This window comes from Otolemur garnettii, unplaced genomic scaffold, assembly GCF_000181295.1.
Source record: "Otolemur garnettii isolate 467f Iridium unplaced genomic scaffold, OtoGar3 scaffold00015, whole genome shotgun sequence".
NCBI classification, from domain to species: Eukaryota; Metazoa; Chordata; class Mammalia; order Primates; family Galagidae; genus Otolemur; species Otolemur garnettii.
The window spans coordinates 7,071,362-7,090,898 of record NW_003852410.1 but is presented as its reverse complement, the minus strand read 5'-3'; the positions used below and the strand labels follow the sequence as shown (position 1 = coordinate 7,090,898).

Genomic DNA, 19,537 nt, shown 5'->3' with positions numbered 1-19,537 from the left:
AAACCTCTTAACACCAGATATTACTGTTATTATAATTATCTGAAGAAATTATGATGAACTATGAGTACAAAGTGCTTTTCCCCTCTAGAGAAACAAAGCAAAACATTCTGAAAAAAAAAGTGAGTCACTAAAAAGTGTTTGCCATTAAAGTGGGTATAGATGAAAAAGTATAAAAGAATTAGGGTGGGGGCAGCACCTGTGGCTCAAAGGAGTAAGGCACCGGCCCCATATGCCGGAGGTGCCTGGTTCAAACCCAGCCCCGGCCAAAAACTGCAAAAAAAAAAAAGAATTAGGGTGAAAATCATGATCTTAGACTGTTTCACTATATGTTAGTTCCTGGACCACTTTAAAAACACCACAATTGGAACTCAAAGTCTAACATGGAAGTCTAATCAGTACCTTTTCCTTCTTCCCTCCACCCCTTCCCCATTATCAAAAGACTAGCAAATAAAATGTACCAAAATAATTTAAGTTGAAACAAAATGTTTCCCCTCTGTCTCTTTCCCACCAATATATGTAATTTTTATGAGTTCAATATAATTTTTATGGGGATGGAGGACCTGTGGTCATGGGGCCATGTGACACTCTGGATCCTTGAGTGTGGCCTTTTGTATAATCTAAATTTTACAGAACAAATCCTTTTAATAAATAGATTGGGAGTGGCTGTTATTACTGAGGAAATCTAATAAAAGTGAGAAAAGAAAGAAAGGGGCCAAGGGCAGAAGCATGGGTGATATTTTCCTGTTAATAAATGGACTTGTTCTGTGAAGTTTGGATTTGGAAGGGGGCCTGCCTTTGGGGACCTGGAGGGCTACAGGTTCCCCAACCAAGGTCAGGAAAGAGATAGAGAAAGAGACACAAGCTACATAGACAATACACAAAGTGACAGAGGTCTGAGTAGTATGGCTTGTTGAGAAAAATGTCAATAAAAACAAGGGGTTCAAAACAGAGGATAGCAGCAGACCAAAGAAACAGGTAGGGTCTAGATCTTCAAGGGCCTTATAAGGCAGAATATGGAGGATGGACTTTAACTGAGAGAAAATGGAGCAAACAGGGCTTCAAGAACCAAAACATTAAATTATCTAAAAAAGATAATTACAGCGTGACAGTAAGGATGACTTGGTGTATAGAAAACAACAGACTTGAAGAAAATTACTTCAACAGTCCAAGGAAGAATTCAGAGTCTGGGAATAAGTAACAAGGAATGAAAACGAACGTGTCACAAAGGTGGAATAGGACTCGGCCACAAAGTCCTTAGCATGTGAATCTAGGAAGGAGAATGAATACAGGGAAACTGGTAGCTCTGATCGCTTAGTAGCTCTACAGATCCTGGACAAATTATTCTCCCAGTTGATTTTAAAGACGAAAAAGGATTTGCAGAAGTCGTTTTTAGGTCGTTTTCAGCTTGAGCCTCTAGGACAGAAAACAGAAATACCCAGTGTTTAGCTGGACACGCATAACTGGACTCCAGGAGAAACATCAGGCCAGGACTGGAGACTCTGCTTAATCAATCCTCTGGAGCGTCTGAAGCCTTAGGCTGTTACTACTGAGGAAGCCCAGAAAAGCTGAGGGAAAAAAGGGGGCCATGAGGGCAGCGCTTGTGGCTCAAAGGAGTAGGGCGCTGGCCCCATGTACTGGAGGTGGTGGGTTCAAACCCGGCCCCGGCCAAAAAAAGGGGGGGGTAGGGGGGCCGTGGGCAGAACCATGAGTGACACCCATTTTTCAGAGAGGAGAATGACAACTGGACGAATACCAAGAAGGAAGCTCTGAGAGATGGACGCACATTCTGGACAGGGGCACCGCAAAACTGCGAGGCACGAAGGGTTCGAGGAGAAGCAAGGCAATCATGTCAGAGAGCTTTGGTAATGTTGGAAATATTCCACGGGATCCAACAATTTTGAGGCTATGAGAATCGTCCGCCAAGACCAGGCGTCCTCAAACTGCGGCCCGCCGGGTGTTTTTGCCGCCGCTGCCTGTCCTGCTTAGCAGCCGACTCGTCCCGGGGCTGCAGTCCGGCCCTCCCATAGTCTGAGGGACAGTGAACTGGCCCCCTACTTAAAAAAGTTTGAGGACCCCTGGCCAAGACGAAGGTTTTGTGAGGTGTGGACAGACCAAGAGAAGAGACCTGTCTCCTCAAGGTGCGCGAACCCAACACAAATTCCTTACGGCACCTCACAAGGTACCGTCCAGTTTCCACGCAAATTCCAGCCCTTTGGAAACTCAGTTGTGCATGTCCCCCCTTCCCCCAGCTTCGAACGCACCCCCCTCCCACTCCAGCAAACATCTACTAAGCCCCCCAAAACCCGGACAAGGGGCCTCGCCTCCAAAAGCCTCTCCCTGATGCTCCCCGGGAAAATCAAAGCCCTTCATTTTGTGTTAGCGAAATTTTGTCCGTACCTCACACGGTTTTGTAATTATCTGTTGTGCATCTGGCTCAAACCACACTGGGAGCCAGACCGAAAAGTCAAGGAAAACTGAGGGACCGACGGGATGCGCCCTCACAGGCTGCGCGCGAGAGGGCGGCAACTACAACTCCCGTGAGGCCGTGGGGCTGCGAGACCCACAAGGCCCAGCAGCCTCTGCGCGCCCCAGCCTGTCAGCGTAATAGGCGCTGCGTGAGGCGCGTAAATGTTCGTGGAAGCGGTGGAGAGGAAGCAGCGTTTCCCGATGGCAGCGTTTGGAGAGGAGCCTGAGGCTCCGACCGAGCAGCTGGATATCGCGCGCGGCCTTGAAAACTTGCCTGTGAGCTTGTGGCCCCCAGGGGCCGGGCCCGGGCCCTTCCAGGTAGGGGGCGGGGCGAGGCGACTCGAGGGGTGGGCGCGCGGCTCCCCAATGTGGCGGTGCTGCTACGTCTGTTACTGTGGCGGTCTCCCAGCTTCTGGAGCACCGGATTAGGTCTTAAGAGCAGATTTTGGTCTTTGACCTTTAGCCTGCCGTGTGACCTTCTCAGGGTTATTACCCTCTCCTATCTGTAGACAGGCAGATTCCTAAAGTGCAGAACCAGAAGCTTCGTGAGATCTCCTAGAAAGAGTCCTGAAAACCTGGCTTTTTGTCCAAGTTCTGTCCTTACAATTCGGTGAGGGTTCCAAAGTAACTTCCTCAAATAACTTACCAATCTGGTTTCAGATGTCATACATAAGATAAACCCGGGGCCTTTTAATGAAGCTTAGCCTAGTGTCATGGTTTAAAAACCTAGCCCTTGAAGGAGTCAGACTTAGCTCAGATCGCCCTCACGCTCTGAGCATCCAGGCGTCCTCAAATTACGGCCCACGGGCCACATGCGGCCCCACCTAGGACATTTATCTGGCCCGCTGGGTGTTTTTGCCACCGCTGCCTGTCCTGCTTAGCAGCCGAATCATCCCGGGGCCGCAGTCCGGCCCTCCAGCGGTCTGAGGGACAGTGAACTGGCCCCCTGATTAAAAAATTTGAGAACCCCTGATAGGCAAACATAAATTAGCATTGGCTAAAGCTTTCGAGTCCTGCAGTGTATGGTTTAAATAACAGAAATAATAGTACCTCTCTTCCGGATTCCTTGGAGAATTATAAGTAAAATACAATTTCTGGTTCACTGTAAGAACTCAATAAATGTTCACTACTACTTCTCAAAGCCGTTTCTACTCTAAACTTTCTCATCCATCTGACCTTGGCCGAAAAGTTGCCTAAGGAATAAAGAATAACCAAAAAGGAACAAAAAGACAAGAATTTTGATGTGGAAGGGCACTGGACCTGAAGTTGGAGAGCTAAATTAAGGGCTTATCCATTTCAGCTTCTTCATCTGAAAAATGAGAATCATAATTTTAAAATGTATAGCTTTGGGTCAGGCTCGGTTACTCACGCCTATAATCCTAGCACTTTGGGAGGCTGAGGTGCGTGTATTGCTTGAGCTCAGGAGTTTGAGAACAGCCTGAACGAGAGTGAGACCCCGTCTCCAGGCGGTGGTGCAGGCCTGTAGCACTCATACAGCTAAGGCAAGAGAATCACTTAAGCCAAAGAGTTTGAGGTTACTGTGAGCTGTGATGCTACAGCACTCATCCCAGAGCGACAGAGACTCTCTCAAAAAAAAAAAAACTGTAGTTTTTTTCATACCTTCTATCAGTATTGTACCCTGTCTGCCCTTTCTTCTACAGTTGTTGTGAAGGTCAAATAAGATAATAGGTTCAATAGCAGTTTTCAAAGAGTAGAGCAGAATATTAATGTCACAAACTACCTTCGGCAGTTTATGGCTAATAATACTGTTGGCTGGTCCAATATTAAACACTGGTCCCTCAAAGCTTCTTCAGAACCAACTATTACTGAATTCCTGGTTAAAAACACTTATGTCCTAGCCACTAGAGTAAGTTTTCATTTGTTCCTTCACAGCAGCCTGAGTTCATCTAAATAAGTTGAGATGATAAGTAATTTGCCAAAAATATGTAATATTTTATTTTATTTATTCATTTATTTATTTTGAAACAGAGCCTCAAGCTATTGCGCTGGGTAGAGCTCACAGCAACCTCAAACTCTTGGGCTTAAGCCGTTCTCTTGCCTCAGCCTCCCAAGTAGCTGGGACTACAGGCGCCTGCCACAACACCTATTTTTTTGGTTGCAGCCATCATTGTTGTTTGACGGGCCCAGGTTGGATTCGAACCCCACCAGCTCAGGTGTATGTGGCTGGCACCTCAGCCACTTGAGCCACAGGTGCCAAGCCGGAAGTATGTAATATTTTAAATATGACATCTAAAATTAATATCTAGATGGGCTGGTGGGTTGTACTAGCACTTTGTGAGGCTGAGGCAGGTGGGTAGTTTCAGGCCAGGAATTTGAGACCAGTTTGGGCAATATAATGAGAACCTGTGTATACAAAATAATTTTTTTTAATTTTTAAAGTAACATACATTTTTTTCTTCATTGAACAAATAATCAGGTGCCTATAATGTGCCAAGCAATGTGTTAGGCTCAGCCTGAAAGATGAAATGGTGAAGACACACATGAGGATATAGAAAAAGTATAATATATTGAGCTTGAGCCCCCAAACTTACACCAGAATATAGAAAACACTTGGTTGCTACCTTTTTTTTTTTTTAACCTAGAAGTGTCTACCATGAATAAAAAAATACCCCTCAAACTCTTGGGCTTAAGCCCTTCTCTTGCCTCAGCCTCCCAACAGCCTCCCCTGTTCTGGTCCATTCTTAAAATTAAATTCAACAAAAATTGATTGAGAATCAAATGTACATAAAGTAGTGTGTTGGGTTGCAAAGAATACAGTGAATAGAGAAACACTCCCTACCCTCAAAGTAGTTTTTCTCTCTTTTCTTTTTTTTTTTGAAACTGTTTCACTCTATCACCCTAGGTAGAATGCCATGGCATCATAGCTCACTACAACCTCAAACTCCTAGGTTCAAACAGTCATCTTGCCTCAGCCTCTCAAGTACTGAGACTAGGAGCCCCACACAACACCCAGCTAGTTTTTCTATTTTTAGTAGAGACTGGGTCTCTTTCTTGCTCAGGCTGGTCTCCAATTCCTAAGCTCAAGGGATTTTCCCACCTTAGCCTTCCAAAGTGCTTGGATTACAGGCGTGAGCATCTTACCTGGCCCCTCAAAGTGTTAACAACAGAATCATCTTATGATTAGTTTTAACTAAATATTGGTGCTGTTACACAAAACAATTGTGTATGAATTCTGTAAACCTGTTTCCAATCTTGAGTCTTATTTTTCTTTGCCATATCCAAGAACAACATGTAAAACTGTTTTCCTAATGTATTTTTTTATATTAATTCATTTTAAATATTAAATTTATTTAAAACAAATTAAGTTACATAAGTATCTCTTTAAATCATTTTAATTATCACCATTCACAAAATCTTTGGTTTGGTGTGCTTGTAATATTTGCAAAATGTACATTAAAATAAATTCTTGTCTGTTTTTAATAATAGGGAAATAGGTTATGGGGTTGATCCTTAGACCTACACTTGATGGGCATAAATGAAAATTAAAAGATTAAAACTCAATCCTGGCTCAGCACCTATGGCTCAAGTGGCTAAGGCGCCAGCCACATACACCTAAGGTGGCGGGTTCGAATCCAGCCCGGGCCCGCCAAACAACAATGACGACTGTAACCAAAAAATAGCCAGGCATTGTGGCAGGCGCCTGTGGTCCCAACTACTTGGGAGGCTGAGGCAGGAGACTCGCTTGAGCCCAGGAGTTGGAGGTTGCTGTGAGCAGTGAAGCCATGGCACTCTACCCAGGGTGATAGCTTGAGACTCTGTCTCAAAAAAAAAAAAAAAATCACTTTCATGCTTTATGTAGAACATTATAATGCACCTTTGAGAACAAAACAGTTTAAAATAATTCTTCATGAAAAGTTTAAAAAAGAAGGTATTTGGTGGGATCTCACCTAATGTATACAATATAAGGGTACATTTCAAAACAATTAAGAGTATGTTATAAATGTCTTACCACAAAAAATAAGGTGATGATTATGTTAATCAGTTTGATTTAAGCATTCCACATTGTATATCAAATCATCACATTGTACCCCATAAATGTATACAGTTATGATTTAATAAAAATTAAATTAAAAAATTTTAAAAAGAAAAGTTTAACAAAGAGATAGTAAAATCTTCATTTTATAAGTACTTCTTAAAATGTCTCAGTAATCATTTACATTTCAACAGTGAATCTTTAAACAGCTGGGAGTAGATTCTATATAAGACAGTAGTCATTGACTTTGACTGATAGGGCATCTTTCTCTAAGTCATCCTTTATCCCTTTAGGACATCCTGCTAAGCTAAAGCTGTAAGAAACAACACAAACAGAAGCTATTTCTCCTCTCTACCCCCAAATGACATTTTAAAGAGAATGTTGGCCTTCCCCCAGAGATACTCCCACTCGGCATCCTCCACATCTTTCACAAGAAGATGTCAATCCTTCCCAGCTCCGTGATTTTAAAGTATAGGGTTTTGCACTTGAACTACATAGTTCCACCTGAGGTCTCCACAGGGAGTATGACTGTTCAATACCTTTCAAAAGCTTGGCCTGGAGACATAATATTAATGGAGGATTTACTGAAAGACATGCAGTGTGAACATTCCTCTATCTCCAATGAAATGCCATTCAACTGCTGCCCTGCAGACCTGCCCTTACCCAGCTGTGCTATGGCAGCATGCCAGCTGCCTTTATTGAGGGCCAGAATGAGAAACAGGCCATGAAGCTGCTTCCTGGAGAAAATGGTCTAGAAGGACACATTCGTGAAATTTCTCTGTGGTCTTGATAACTGAAAAAAGTCAATGCTTTTTCTGAACAGTGAGATTGTCCCTTACAGACAATGTAAGACACACCTCTCTGTATCATCCTTCTCTGAAATGGCTGCTCTTGGGCAGAGCTGAATGTCCAGTCTACTTCTACTACATACTCTAAGCTCACCGGACTAGTTTGCTTCTATCTTCCCCTTCACCAGTCTTCTTACCTATTCATTTATCTTACCTGTTTATAAGTCTCATAAGCCCTTTTTGGAACAAGGCAAGTATAAATAAATGGATTAGGTGCCATATAAGCAAGAATTATTCTAAACATAAAGAAATCTGCTGGGCTCCCAAGAGATATTTTAATCTTCAGGGTTTGAAAATACACTTCATGATGCCAATAAGGATATAATCAGAGATCAGGCTTCACATAGAGATTAACGACATAGAGATTTTAGATTTAGGACTGTCATCTTTTTCCATAACATCTTACAAATGTAATGTTTTGAAAATAGACTGAGAAATACTTTTCATATTATCCCTTTTTCATTTAATAATGGGATTTATTTGCATGTATGATGATACATCCATAATACATTTAAATACTATTTAAATAATATAATTACCTACTATTTAACAACCATTTTTTGAAATTCCATCTGCAGTTGGTTTATTTATTATCATTTATAATTTTCTTATCCCCCCAAAAAATCTGAAGTAATTGATAATAAAATTACATATATACATATGTATTATCAAAGATAAAAAGAGATCAAAAGCTAAGGGTAAAATGCTTACTTGCAATCAAACACAAAATTCAGCAGTTTTCTGACATCCAAAGTTAAGAGGAAACAAAATAAGCTACAAAACTTTTAATTTCTGATAAGAGACGAAATAGATTTTTCCTATTATACTTATAACGAAAATAAAACCACTAAATTTTAAATCTAAAAATTAATCATTTTTTTAACTAGAGAGCTATCTTTTCAGACAGTTTTTTAGTATGTTTTGTTTTGTCCTATTTTTATATATGTTGGCGTGTGCCAGCCAAAGGCTGCTTGAAATATATACAAATTATATGGCATGCCATCTGACTTACAGTATTTATATTTTTTACAGTATACACCTGATCATGTAGTTGGACCCGGAGCAGATACCGATCCCACTCAAATAACCTTCCCTGGATGCATTTGTGTCAAAACTCCCTGCCTTCCTGGCACTTGCTCTTGTCTCCAGTATGAAGAAAATTACGATGATAATTCATGCCTTAGAGATACAGGATTGGAAGCAAAGTATGCCAAGCCTGTTTTTGAATGCAATGTCCTATGCCATTGTGGTGATCACTGCAAAAACAGAGTGGTTCAGAGGGGTCTGCAGTTCCACCTCCAGGTGTTTAAGACAGACAAAAAAGGCTGGGGACTTCGTACCTTGGAATTTATACCAAAAGGAAGGTTTGTCTGTGAATATGCTGGTGAGATTTTAGGATTCTCTGAAGTACAAAGAAGAATTCACTTACAAACAATACATGACTCAAACTACATAATAGCCATAAGGGAACATGTTTATAATGGGCAGGTAATGGAAACATTTGTTGACCCTACCTATTTAGGAAATATTGGAAGATTCCTTAATCATTCTTGTGACCCAAATCTATTGATGATTCCTGTCCGAATTGACTCAATGGTACCTAAGCTGGCACTTTTTGCAGCCAAAGACATTTTGCCAGAAGAGGAACTCTCTTATGACTATTCAGGTAGATTTCTTAATCTAATGGACAGTGAAGACAGAGAACAGGTAGATAATGGAAAACTAAGAAAACCTTGTTACTGTGGTGCCAGATTCTGTACTACTTTCCTACCCTATGACAGTTCACTGTACTGTCCCTTAGAAAAACCAAACATCAATTAGGAAGGAAACTGCCCAACTACTAAGAGAGGACAGTGAGGGTAATGAGAGAACCAAGCACATATATGGCTCAACCCCCTGTGTCTTCTTCTCTTTCAAGCAACTTAACCCTTAAGGTAAGTCTGCTCTGGGCATGCAGGTTGCCCCTCTTTATAAGGAAAGTTGGTGGTTGTCTAGCTTTGTCTCGACTTGGTTGCATAAGTTTAAGTTAGCAATGTGGCAGAAACTACAAGTTGTCCATCGATATAGAATTTTCGATTTACCTGGGTACATGACTACCCAGAATACTCACTTCTCTGCTTAGATACGGCTGAGTGACTTTGTTCCAGCTAATGGAATATAAGCAAAATGCTGTGTCCTTAAATGGAGATCTGCCCTTTTCCTCCTCTTTCTTTTGTCTGGAATGTATACATTATGACAAGAGCTAGAATAGCCATCCCAGACCCCAAGATGACCCTAGGAAAGGAAGCCATGCTTAACAAATCATAAGATAGAAAGGAATCTAGGTGTCTGGTACTGTAGAACATTTCAGCCATCCTGACCTGACACATCTGGACTTTTTGATGAGAAAGTCTTTCCATTGTTTAAGCCACTGTTATTGTGAGCTCTCTAGCACTCGAACTGAACCTTATTATAATGATCCAAGAAAAACCCTGGTGTCTACATACTTAAGCCCTGCTTTCCAACCAATTTCGTTAGTAATAAAACTGACATTTTGATTTCTGTCTGACGCTCCTGTATCTTATTTCTCATCTGTTTCTAAGCACAGATGAAGGAAAAAGGCATGACTGATTACCACCTGCTAAAACTCTAATAATTATCACCAATAGAGAAAAAATATAACCAAGGAAATGTTTTCTGTGTTATAATCAAAAGTACAAAAAGGAAACACATTGTTAATTTTTCATTATATACCTGGCTATATTCCAAAACTTGTGAAGTTAGGCGTCAAAACTTCAAACAATCTCACTTCTTCATGTATTAATAACAAAATAACTCTGGCAACATCACAAGAGGAGATAGAAGCTTTTTTTTTTGTTTTTTGTTTTGTTTTTGAGACGGAGCCTCAAGCTATCCCCCTGGGTAGAGTGCCATGGCATCACGCTCACAGCAACCGCCAACTCCTGGGCTCAAGCAAGTCTCCTGCCTCAGCCTCCCAAGTAGCTGGGACTACAGGCACCCGCCACAACGCCTGGCCATTTTTTGGTTGCAGCCATCATCGTTTGGCGGGCCCGGGCTGGGGATTCGAACCCGCCACCTTAGGTGTATGTGGCTGTCGCCTTAGCCGCATGAGCCACAGGCGCCGAGCCGAGGAGATAGAAGTTTTATAATCTCATTTAAACTTCTAGTGCAGCAAACGTCTCTACCTTCCTTAAAGCAAAGATTTTGTAGAAGTATAGTTACTATTCAGGACTATTAGATGTTTGAAAGCTAAAGTAATTATCTGTGCCCCTATAATATTATTAAATAAATAATTTCTTCTGTAGTACAATTTAATCCTACCACTATAAGTCCCTGCACTTTAAGCAGGGGTCCTCAAACTTTTTAAACAGGGGGCCAGTTCACTGTTCCTCAGACTGTTGGAGGGCCGGACTATAGGCCCTGGGACGAGTTGGCTGCTAAGCAGGACAGGCAGCGGTAGCAAAAACACCCAGCGGGCTGGATAAATGTCCTCGGCAGGCTGCACGTGGCTCGCGGGCCATAGTTTGAGGACCTCTGATAAGGATTCCAAAAAAAAAAAAGGCAGCGCGTGTGATTCAAAGGAGGAGGGCACTGGCCCCATATGCCAGAGGTGGCAGGTTCAAACCCAGCCCCAGCCAAAAACTGCAACAACAAAAAAAGTTATAAGGATTCATATTTTATATAACACTCCATATAATGTATGTTGTACACTTTGAATGAGTGAAATCTGTAGTATGTGAATATCTCAATAAAGTGGGTTTTTTTAAGTATGTTAGGGTTTATATGTTCATAGAAATCAAAAATGATGCCCTGTAAATTAAAGATTCTGGAATGCACATAAACTATAAAAGTGTGATGTCAAACATTTTCCTCCATACTGATCATTTCAGTTTTCATCTGTCACTTTGATTTATCTGAAGCAGTCATGCTTATCATAAGGCAGCTTATAATCCTCACTCCAAAATGGCATTTATCCTCTTCACAAGCTCTCCTGATAACTGAGCTACTTCAGAAGTAATAAGCAAATGGCCAGAAGCAGAAGGAAAATGATTGGCTCACTGTTTGATTTTTGCAGATCCCTTTTTCTATCTCCTTTTGCCTTTCTCTATTGAACATCAGATGCCACAGAGGACAATCTTCTGTTCAGAGACATGGGCACAAGCAGCACTCTCCATCTTGGTATCTCTGCCAGAGAAAAAAACTGATTAAATATGGACCCTTGGAATGTTTTGTCCTCAGCCACTAGTTTATTCTTAAATAGCACACGGTCTCAGAAATCATATTCCTAAGCTAAGGGTCAAAGGTTTTTCCTATTCCAAGGTTTTTCTTTTATTTCCTCCAAGTTTCTCTAACTATTACATTAAGTGTGATAATGTCTTATTCTTAAGAATGTTGGGGCAGCGCCTGTGGCTTAAGGAGTGGGGCGCCAGCCCCATATACTGGAGGTGGCAGGTTCATACCCAGCCCCAGCCAAATAAAACTGCAAAAAAAAAAAAAAAAAGAATGTTGACACTGGCTCAGCACCTGTAGCTCAGTGAGTAGGGCACCAGCTGCATACGCTGAAGTTGGCGGGTTTGAGCACGGCCTGGGCCTGCTGAACAACAATGACAACTGCAACCAAAAAATAGCCGTGCATTGTGGCGGTCACCTGTAATCCTAGCTACTCAGGAGACTGAGGCAAGAGAATCATTTAAGCCCAAGAGTTTGAGGTTGCTATGAGCTGCGGATGCCACGGCACTCTACTGAGTGCAACATAATAAGACTCTGTATCCAAAAAAAAGAATGTTGACACTTGTCTTATTCTTAAAGATGTCTTATTAAGAATGTTGACACTTCAAAGAAAACATTTAAAAATACACTCCTGCTTAACTATTATCCCATGATAATGTAAATTTTTATAATTTTAAATTATAAGATTAGAATTTTAAAATATGGCATATGTCTTCACATGTGTCAATAAACAGAAAAAACATTTGACAAAATCCAATACCTTCTCAATACCTTCTTGAACAAACTAGAAGTAGACAGGAAATATAAGCTGAGAAAAGATAGATATGAAAACCCACAACGTTAGTTATTAGAGAAATGTAAATTAAAACTACAATCAGATACCACTTACTAGGATAGTTAAAACCAAAACGACAATTACAGATATTAAGAATGTGGGGAAATTGGAGCCCTCATATATATATTGCTGGTTGAGTTGCAAAATTGCACAACTATTTTGTAAATTAGTTTGGCAGTTTCTCAAAACATACATAGAATTACCACTCCTAGGTGTAGACACAAAGAGAATGGAAAACATTTCTACAAAAAATTTTGTACAAACATTCTATTCACAGTAGGAAAAATGTGGACACACCCCAAATATCCATCAGCTGTTATTCATAGCATCTGGAATATTAGTTGGCCATAAAATGGAATGAAATACTGAATCATGCCCTGACCTGGATGACCCTTGGAAACTTTGTTAAGTGAAGGAAGACAAACACCAAAGGTCACATACCATGTGATTTTATTTATATGAAATGTCCAAAATAGGCAAATCCATAGGAAAGTAGCTTAATGGTTGCCAGGGGCTGGGGATGGGAGGGAGTATAAGGAGTGACTGCTAATTGCTAATGGGTACTTGGTTCCCATTAGGGGTGAGGTAATGTTCCAGAATTAGTGGTGATGGCTCCACAACTTGTGACTATACTAAAAAGTATTTTAATGGAGTGAATTTTACGTGAGTTATATTTCCATAAGGCTGTGATAAAAAGAACAGGAAAGAAGAGGAGGTAAAGAAGTAGGAGGAGGAAGATGAGAAGGAGGATGACTCCATGGTGCCTCTCACTTGTGTGAACTAAAATAAAATTTTAACACCCCCCACCCGATGGAGTGGAACTCTCCTTGGCCAAAAGAACCCCAGAAAAACCTAAAAGCTGATTTGCCCATTGCAGTGAGAAGGGAGGTCAGATATGCCTCATTATGCCCCAGCCTTTGAGAGTTAGTCTTTGTAACAAGATACTAAATCCTTAACAGGCCTAAGGTCATGCTAGACAAAGCTTAAACTACACTTGCAGGCCATCAATTTACTTAATTTATGCCTAGTGCCAACTTGCAGCAGCAAAAGCAAACAGCTACAAGGTTAGCTGTCTCTGAATTAAAAGAATACAGGGTGTGCTAGGAAAGGTAAAACTGGAAAGCGCCAGAGTTCTCTGGATCCTAAGAAATTAGCCAATGTGAGGAAGAAGCTGAAAATAGCAAAGAGGCACTGACGGAAACAAAGAGAAAAACTCACAGGCAGCAGGACTAAGCTCAAGAGGAAGGCTCAGAGGGCAGCGGGCAGGCTGACCGCAGAGTGTGCACAGCCTTGCTCTACACGGGCCTCGTGAGGCCAAATTCAAGGATACTATCTTTTCCCTTTTCTGAGAGAAAGTGAGATTCCCTAAAACTCATGATGTCTGTCTTTAGGCATAAAGACTATTACTAGTTCATAGGATTTCCCCTTTATCCATCTAGAAGCAAAGATGCAGTATACAAAAATTTTTAATAAATCCAAACCATAGTATTAATCCTCCCTCCAGAGGTGGCGAAAGTCACATTCCACCTGCCAGGGCTTACCCTTGATGGGAGTCTGTTGCAGGCCTGTGAACGGCACTGAAGGCAGCTTCTTAGAAAGCTGGCAGCTTCTGCTGCTGTGTTTGTGGAGGGATGCGGACCTCAATGTGTGTATATGTGTGGCATGCACAGAAGTGTAAGGATCTGGCTTCAAACGTCAGGGAAAAGACATTTCACAGTTACAGTGATGTTCCCTCTGGCACTAAAGTAACTTCACAAAAGATAACCACTGTATTTTTTTTTTTTCTGTAGAGATAGAGTCTCATTTTATCACCCTCAGTAGAGTGCCAAGGCATCACACTGCTCACAGCAACCTCCAACTCCTGGGCTTAGAAGAGTCTCTTGCCTCAGCCTCCCGAGTAGCTGGGAATATAGGTGCCCACCACAACACCTGGCTATTTTTTTGTTGCAGTTTGGCCAGGGCTGGGTTTGAATCCACCACCCTCGGTATATGGGGCCGGTGCCCTACCCACTGAGCTACAGGCGCCGCCCCACTGTATTTTTTTTAACATTAGACAAAAATGGGCATTCAGATTATTTCTTTTACAACCAAGCAAAATTTTTTTTTTCTTTTGGCCCGAATAATTATTACACAGACCAGGGTTCCACAGCACATTAGTACAAAACGTATCCCCCCAAAAGAATTTTTTGATTAAATAAATTTATCTTCCTCTTGATATTTAAAAATGTGAGATAGAAGTCCTATGATAAAAACATGATTTATCTTTGCAAAGTGTGAGGTTAAAGAAACAACATAATTATAAATCAGTCAGCAAATGTTGATTACCAACCAGCAGTAATAGTCTTCCCAGCATTTCCATACAAAGCACTGTTCAGCACACTCTTCACAGTTGTTCTCAACCTTCCTAATGCCACAACCCTTTAATACAGTTCTTCATGTTGTGGTGACGCCCAACCATAATATTTTCATTGCTACTTCATAACTGTAATTTTGAAGTTATGAATCGTAATGTATATATCTGATATGCAGGATGGTCTTAGGCGACCCCTGAGAAAGGGTCGTTCGATCCCCAAAGGGGTCGTGATCCACAGGTTGAGAACTGCTGCCTGGTAGAGGAGGTACGTGGACTCCACCAACTCTGGCCTCAGTGGGTAGAAGAGAACATCAGGGGCCTGCAGCTGCCAGTTATACCGCTCAGGAAGGGCACCGTAGCATTTCTATATGGCATAGTAAAAGGCGTGGAGGCAGATGGCATCTTCCACATCTCCTATCAGCACCTGAGGAGAGGACACAGGTCACCTGGCTGAGACACTTCTCCCAGAGTGGCAAGACATAACACAACAGCCCTGAGCATTCCTCTGTTCCTGCGTTCTTACCTGACCTCAAAGATGGTTGAAGACAAAACCAATGCAAAAATGACACCCCAAATAGATGCCCTCCCTATCTGGCTACCAATGCTAGATATACTAATGAACAAGGAATAAACCAACTGGGAGATGCATTATCCAAACATAACACAGTTACCTTTCCATTGAGGTTTGCACTACGTGGTATATTTCTGTTCAGTGCTCTGGGGGCTAATTTCACAAACAGAATGATCAAAACATTGTGCTATTAACCTTCCAGATTCAAAGGAGCTACAGAATGCTGCGCTATTAAAAAACAAAGGAGGAGGGAGGGAAGGCCCTTTACAATGTCACTGAGAAAAGGGAATTTGTAATTTCACATAATTTTAATTAACATGAATTTAAATAGCCACTATTACTTGGGTCAATAGACTTAATTTCTCCAGCCTTCACTTTTACTTTTTACAGACCTTCCAAATCTACTGCTGCTTTCCATCTTCTTGCCAGCACCCTAACCCCTCTCATCTCAGCTTCTCAGGCTGTTTGTACCCTAGGATATCTATAGTGGCCTCCTAATTAATTCTTCTTGCTGATTATGAATGGTGAGCACTTGTAAAAATAAAAATTGGATTAAAAAATCTGCCAGTGGCTTTCCAGTTCTCTCCAGATAAAAGTCACAATTGCTTACATGGGCAATTTATGAAGCCCTGATGGGTGACCTGGGCATTCCTACCTTTCCAGCCTGAACTTTCACTGTGATGCCCTTGTCCCTGGGCTCCATCTATTCTGTCCTTTCCCTGTCCCTTGAAGTTCCATGTTCCTTTCTGCCTCAGGATCTTTGCACATTTTTCCTTTTTCATTCCTTGCTCACTGTCATCCACTTCTCTTCCTTTGCCATGTTATTTCTTACATCTTTTAGAGCTCATTCAATTATTACCTCTCTGGGGAAAATGCCAATGTTCATTTCCATTCTTGTTATAAGATCTCTTAAGATTGTAGTTCAGTCCCCCAGAGCACTATCTCCCAACTTCAAGTTCACTGCTTACCAAGCCAAGGGAGAGGCCAACCTTGTCAGCATCTTAGCAGTATCTCAGAGGGGGACAGCAAAGTTGGAATATTTAGAAAATTCAGGAGACTGGCTTAAGGCAGTTCTTTCATGCCAGGTCCGATGGGCTTGGGCAAAGTTCACAATATAATCATTTAAGATTGACAATACAGAGAGGCAAGACTTTCAATGTAGTCTTGAAAAGTCATTTGATGTAGCAGGGTGTTGTGGTGGGCACTTGTAGTCCCAGCTACTTGGGAGGCTGAGGCAAGAGAATCGCTTAAGTTCAAGAGTTTGAGGTTGCTGTGAGCTGTGATGCCACAGCACTCTACCGAGGACAACACAGTGAGACTCTGTCTCAAAAAAAACTAAAATATAAACTCTTAAGCCCCCACAACTGACTCAGTGAACCCCCTCTTGGCCAAGGGACTCTGAAAAACCTTAAAAGCTGACAGGACTGGAGGTCAGACACACATTATACCCCCTCCCTTGTTAACTGCCATTAGGCTTTCTTCCCTAAGGGTTAAATAGAACAAGCACTTTGGAAAAACTTGCTCCACCACTGATTTCCACCAACTGCCTGATGCTGCTACTCCGTTTTTTTCAGTTATAGCCCAACTGACAAGCATTCCTTCCTGAGAGGGGGTCACTGACCATGGGATGGTTCTGGCCAGTCTATGGAGGATGCACAGTGAAGATTTCCAAGTCTTTTGCTTCACCTTTTGACAACAGGTGAGAACTCAGCCATTATTGCACAGGAGGCCTATGAAGGGGCAGGAAGCTCAATTGCACTAGAGCATGCTACTCTTTTTTATAAATGCTCACAGCTCCTCCTATAGCCTGTTAAATATGTATATTTGGCTGCCTACTCAGCATAACTTTCCATTCTCTTTGCCTTTCTTTCATAGTATGTGCTCTCAGCTTCTGCCCAAGGCTGTTGTTTCCCAGACTGTCAGAATGGCCACCCTGCAGGTGGCAACCTTTAGGAGAAATGACGCTCTCCTCTTAGCTTAGTTGACACAACTAAATAAATATAGGAAAGGATTGGCCTTGAGAGATTTTGAAGAAATTATTCATGAGAAAAATGCAGGGAGGAAGAAGAATTGGTTACTTAGGGGGTAAAGAACACTGGCACAGAACAGGAACCATGGTCATCAGGTATATTTCTGGCTACAGAGATGCTCTGAAGACCCAGAGTTGCTCTGCCCTCTGTCTTCAGTGTCCACAGCTGCCTATCTCTGTCCCCTGCTCTTTCTTCTTGAGTATCTATCTAGCCCCACACCACCCCCTTCCCACCCTTCCACTTCCTCTATCAAAACTTTAAATTGGTCATATCCCATCCATCCCTATAAATCAAAGTCACTACAATTTTTTTCCCAGAAACTCTTTCATCAGCATCTTTGTTTCCTGTTGTAAAACCAAACACTTTCCCCTAATAAAGGGAACTCAGGCTGCCTCTTTCCCAGCCTCAGGGAAACAGAGGTGTATTCCCTAAACCTGTAATAAACCTTTTCTGAGCCAAACATGCTGGCTCATGCCCATAATACCAGCACTTTGGTCAGCCAGGAATTTGAGAGTAGCCTGGACAACACAGTGAGATTTCATCTCTATGAAAAAAATTTTTTAATTAGCTGGGCATGGTGACACACCTGTATTCCCACCTACTCAGAAGGCTGAGGTGAGAGGATCTCTTGGACTCAAGAGCTGGAGGCTACAGTGAGCTATAATCATACCAATGCACACCAGCCTAAGCAGTGGATCCAGACCCTGATTCTAAAAAAAAGAAAACAAACTAATTTTGTAAAAAGAAAAAAAAACTAATTAAAACAATCTCTTCTAAAACACACACAAGGTCTGACAATTAAGTTTGTGAACTTCCCACCATTCACTTATGTTGGCAGCACTGTACACACAACTTAGGAAGGTTTCATCACCTTAGTATATCAGTATCTCACAGCTATTTTCATGTCAGTGGGTGACAGTGTCTTCTGAGTGGAAATTACTGTTGTAGTTGTATGTTTTTGTGCACTGTTGGGAGTATATCAGAGCTTATATTACAGTCATGAACAAACATTAAATTTCTTTCTAAATTTGGCAAGAGTGGAAGTGAAATCAGGGGCACGTTAGTTTGAGTTTATGGAGATAATGCCATGAAGAAAACAGCAATGTAAAAATAGATTAAACATTTTTTCTTTTTTTTTTTTTTTTTTTTTTTGGAGACAGAGCCTCAAGCTGTCCCCCTGGGTAGAGTACTGTGGCATTACAGCTTACAGCAACCTCCAACTCTTGGGCTTAAGCAAGTCTCCTGCCTCAGCCTCCCAAGTAGCTGGGACCATAGGCACCCGCCATAATGCCTGGCTATTTTTTGGTTGCAGCCATCATTTTTTGATTGCAGCCTAAACATTTTTTCTGAAGGGAGAAAAAGTGTCACTGATAAAGAAAAGTCAAGGCAGCCAGTAATGAGCAGAATTGACAAAAACACTATAAAAATTTGTCTAATTGCATGTCAAAGTCATTGGCTGATTATGAGACCAAGTAAACATTGATGGAGAAAGTTAGAAAAATCTTACCTGAACACCTTGGCAGATTTTCCACCAAGAAATTTGTGGCTCTTGCATCACCACAATGCACCAGCTCACACAGCACTGTCTACTAAGGGAGTTTATAGCCAGTAAACAAATAACTGTTTTGGAATCCTTCCCAATGACTTTTTTCTTTTTCCAAAGGTAAAGTAAATAAAAAAAGGAAGACATTTTGATGACATTCAGGACATCAAAGGTAATATGATGACATATTTGATGGCCATTCCAGAAAAAAGAGTTCCAGAATTGTTTTGAAGAGTGAAGTAGGCACTGCTGTTGGTGCAAAGCTTCCCAAAGAGAGTAATTTGAAGGTGACTGTAGTGATATTCTGCAATGAGGTATGTAGCCCATTTTCTAGGATGAAATCATGACTTTAATTAGTGGACATCATACATAGGTACTTTTGAGCAAGCCTGAGATATGGCAGAAAACTGAGCTGACAACACATCTGCAGAGAGCTCTGCCGACAAGTATCCCCCTGATCAAAGTCTTTACAGGCAGTGTTGCATTCCTTTCTGAGCTGAAGGGTTAGCACATGGTCCCAGGAATGATGCCAGCAGGTTATACTGAGAGTCCTCTTGATTTTACAGAGAGACATCTGTGAACAGGCAATTTTTGCTAATGTCCACATTTGCACCCTCCCACATTCCAAGTCATAGAAATCCTGAATTAGATCTCTTCAAATTCTAAA

The 19,537-nt window shown here is 41.6% G+C and overlaps 1 protein-coding gene across 1 annotated transcript; it reads left to right on the top strand.

Annotated features, from left to right (window-relative positions):
• The first annotated feature begins 2,628 nt into the window (after window positions 1-2,628).
• Window positions 2,629-9,460, top strand: LOC100949203 (histone-lysine N-methyltransferase SETMAR). The gene is made up of 2 exons (XM_003785573.3): window positions 2,629-2,784; window positions 8,341-9,460. The coding sequence occupies exons 1-2, from the start codon at window positions 2,629-2,631 to the stop codon at window positions 9,127-9,129; spliced, it is 945 nt and encodes a 314-aa protein (XP_003785621.1). The 3' UTR covers window positions 9,130-9,460.
• Window positions 9,461-19,537: the final 10,077 nt, after the last annotated feature.

Bases quoted from the DNA above. Each gene is read 5' to 3' on its own strand.
- LOC100949203 (XM_003785573.3), top strand. From the start codon at position 2,629: ATGTTCGTGGAAGCGGTGGAGAGGAAGCAGCGTTTCCCGATGGCAGCG. The intron at 2,785-8,340 runs GTAGGGGGCGGG...TATTTTTTACAG, and splicing joins CCGGGCCCGGGCCCTTCCAG to TATACACCTGATCATGTAGT.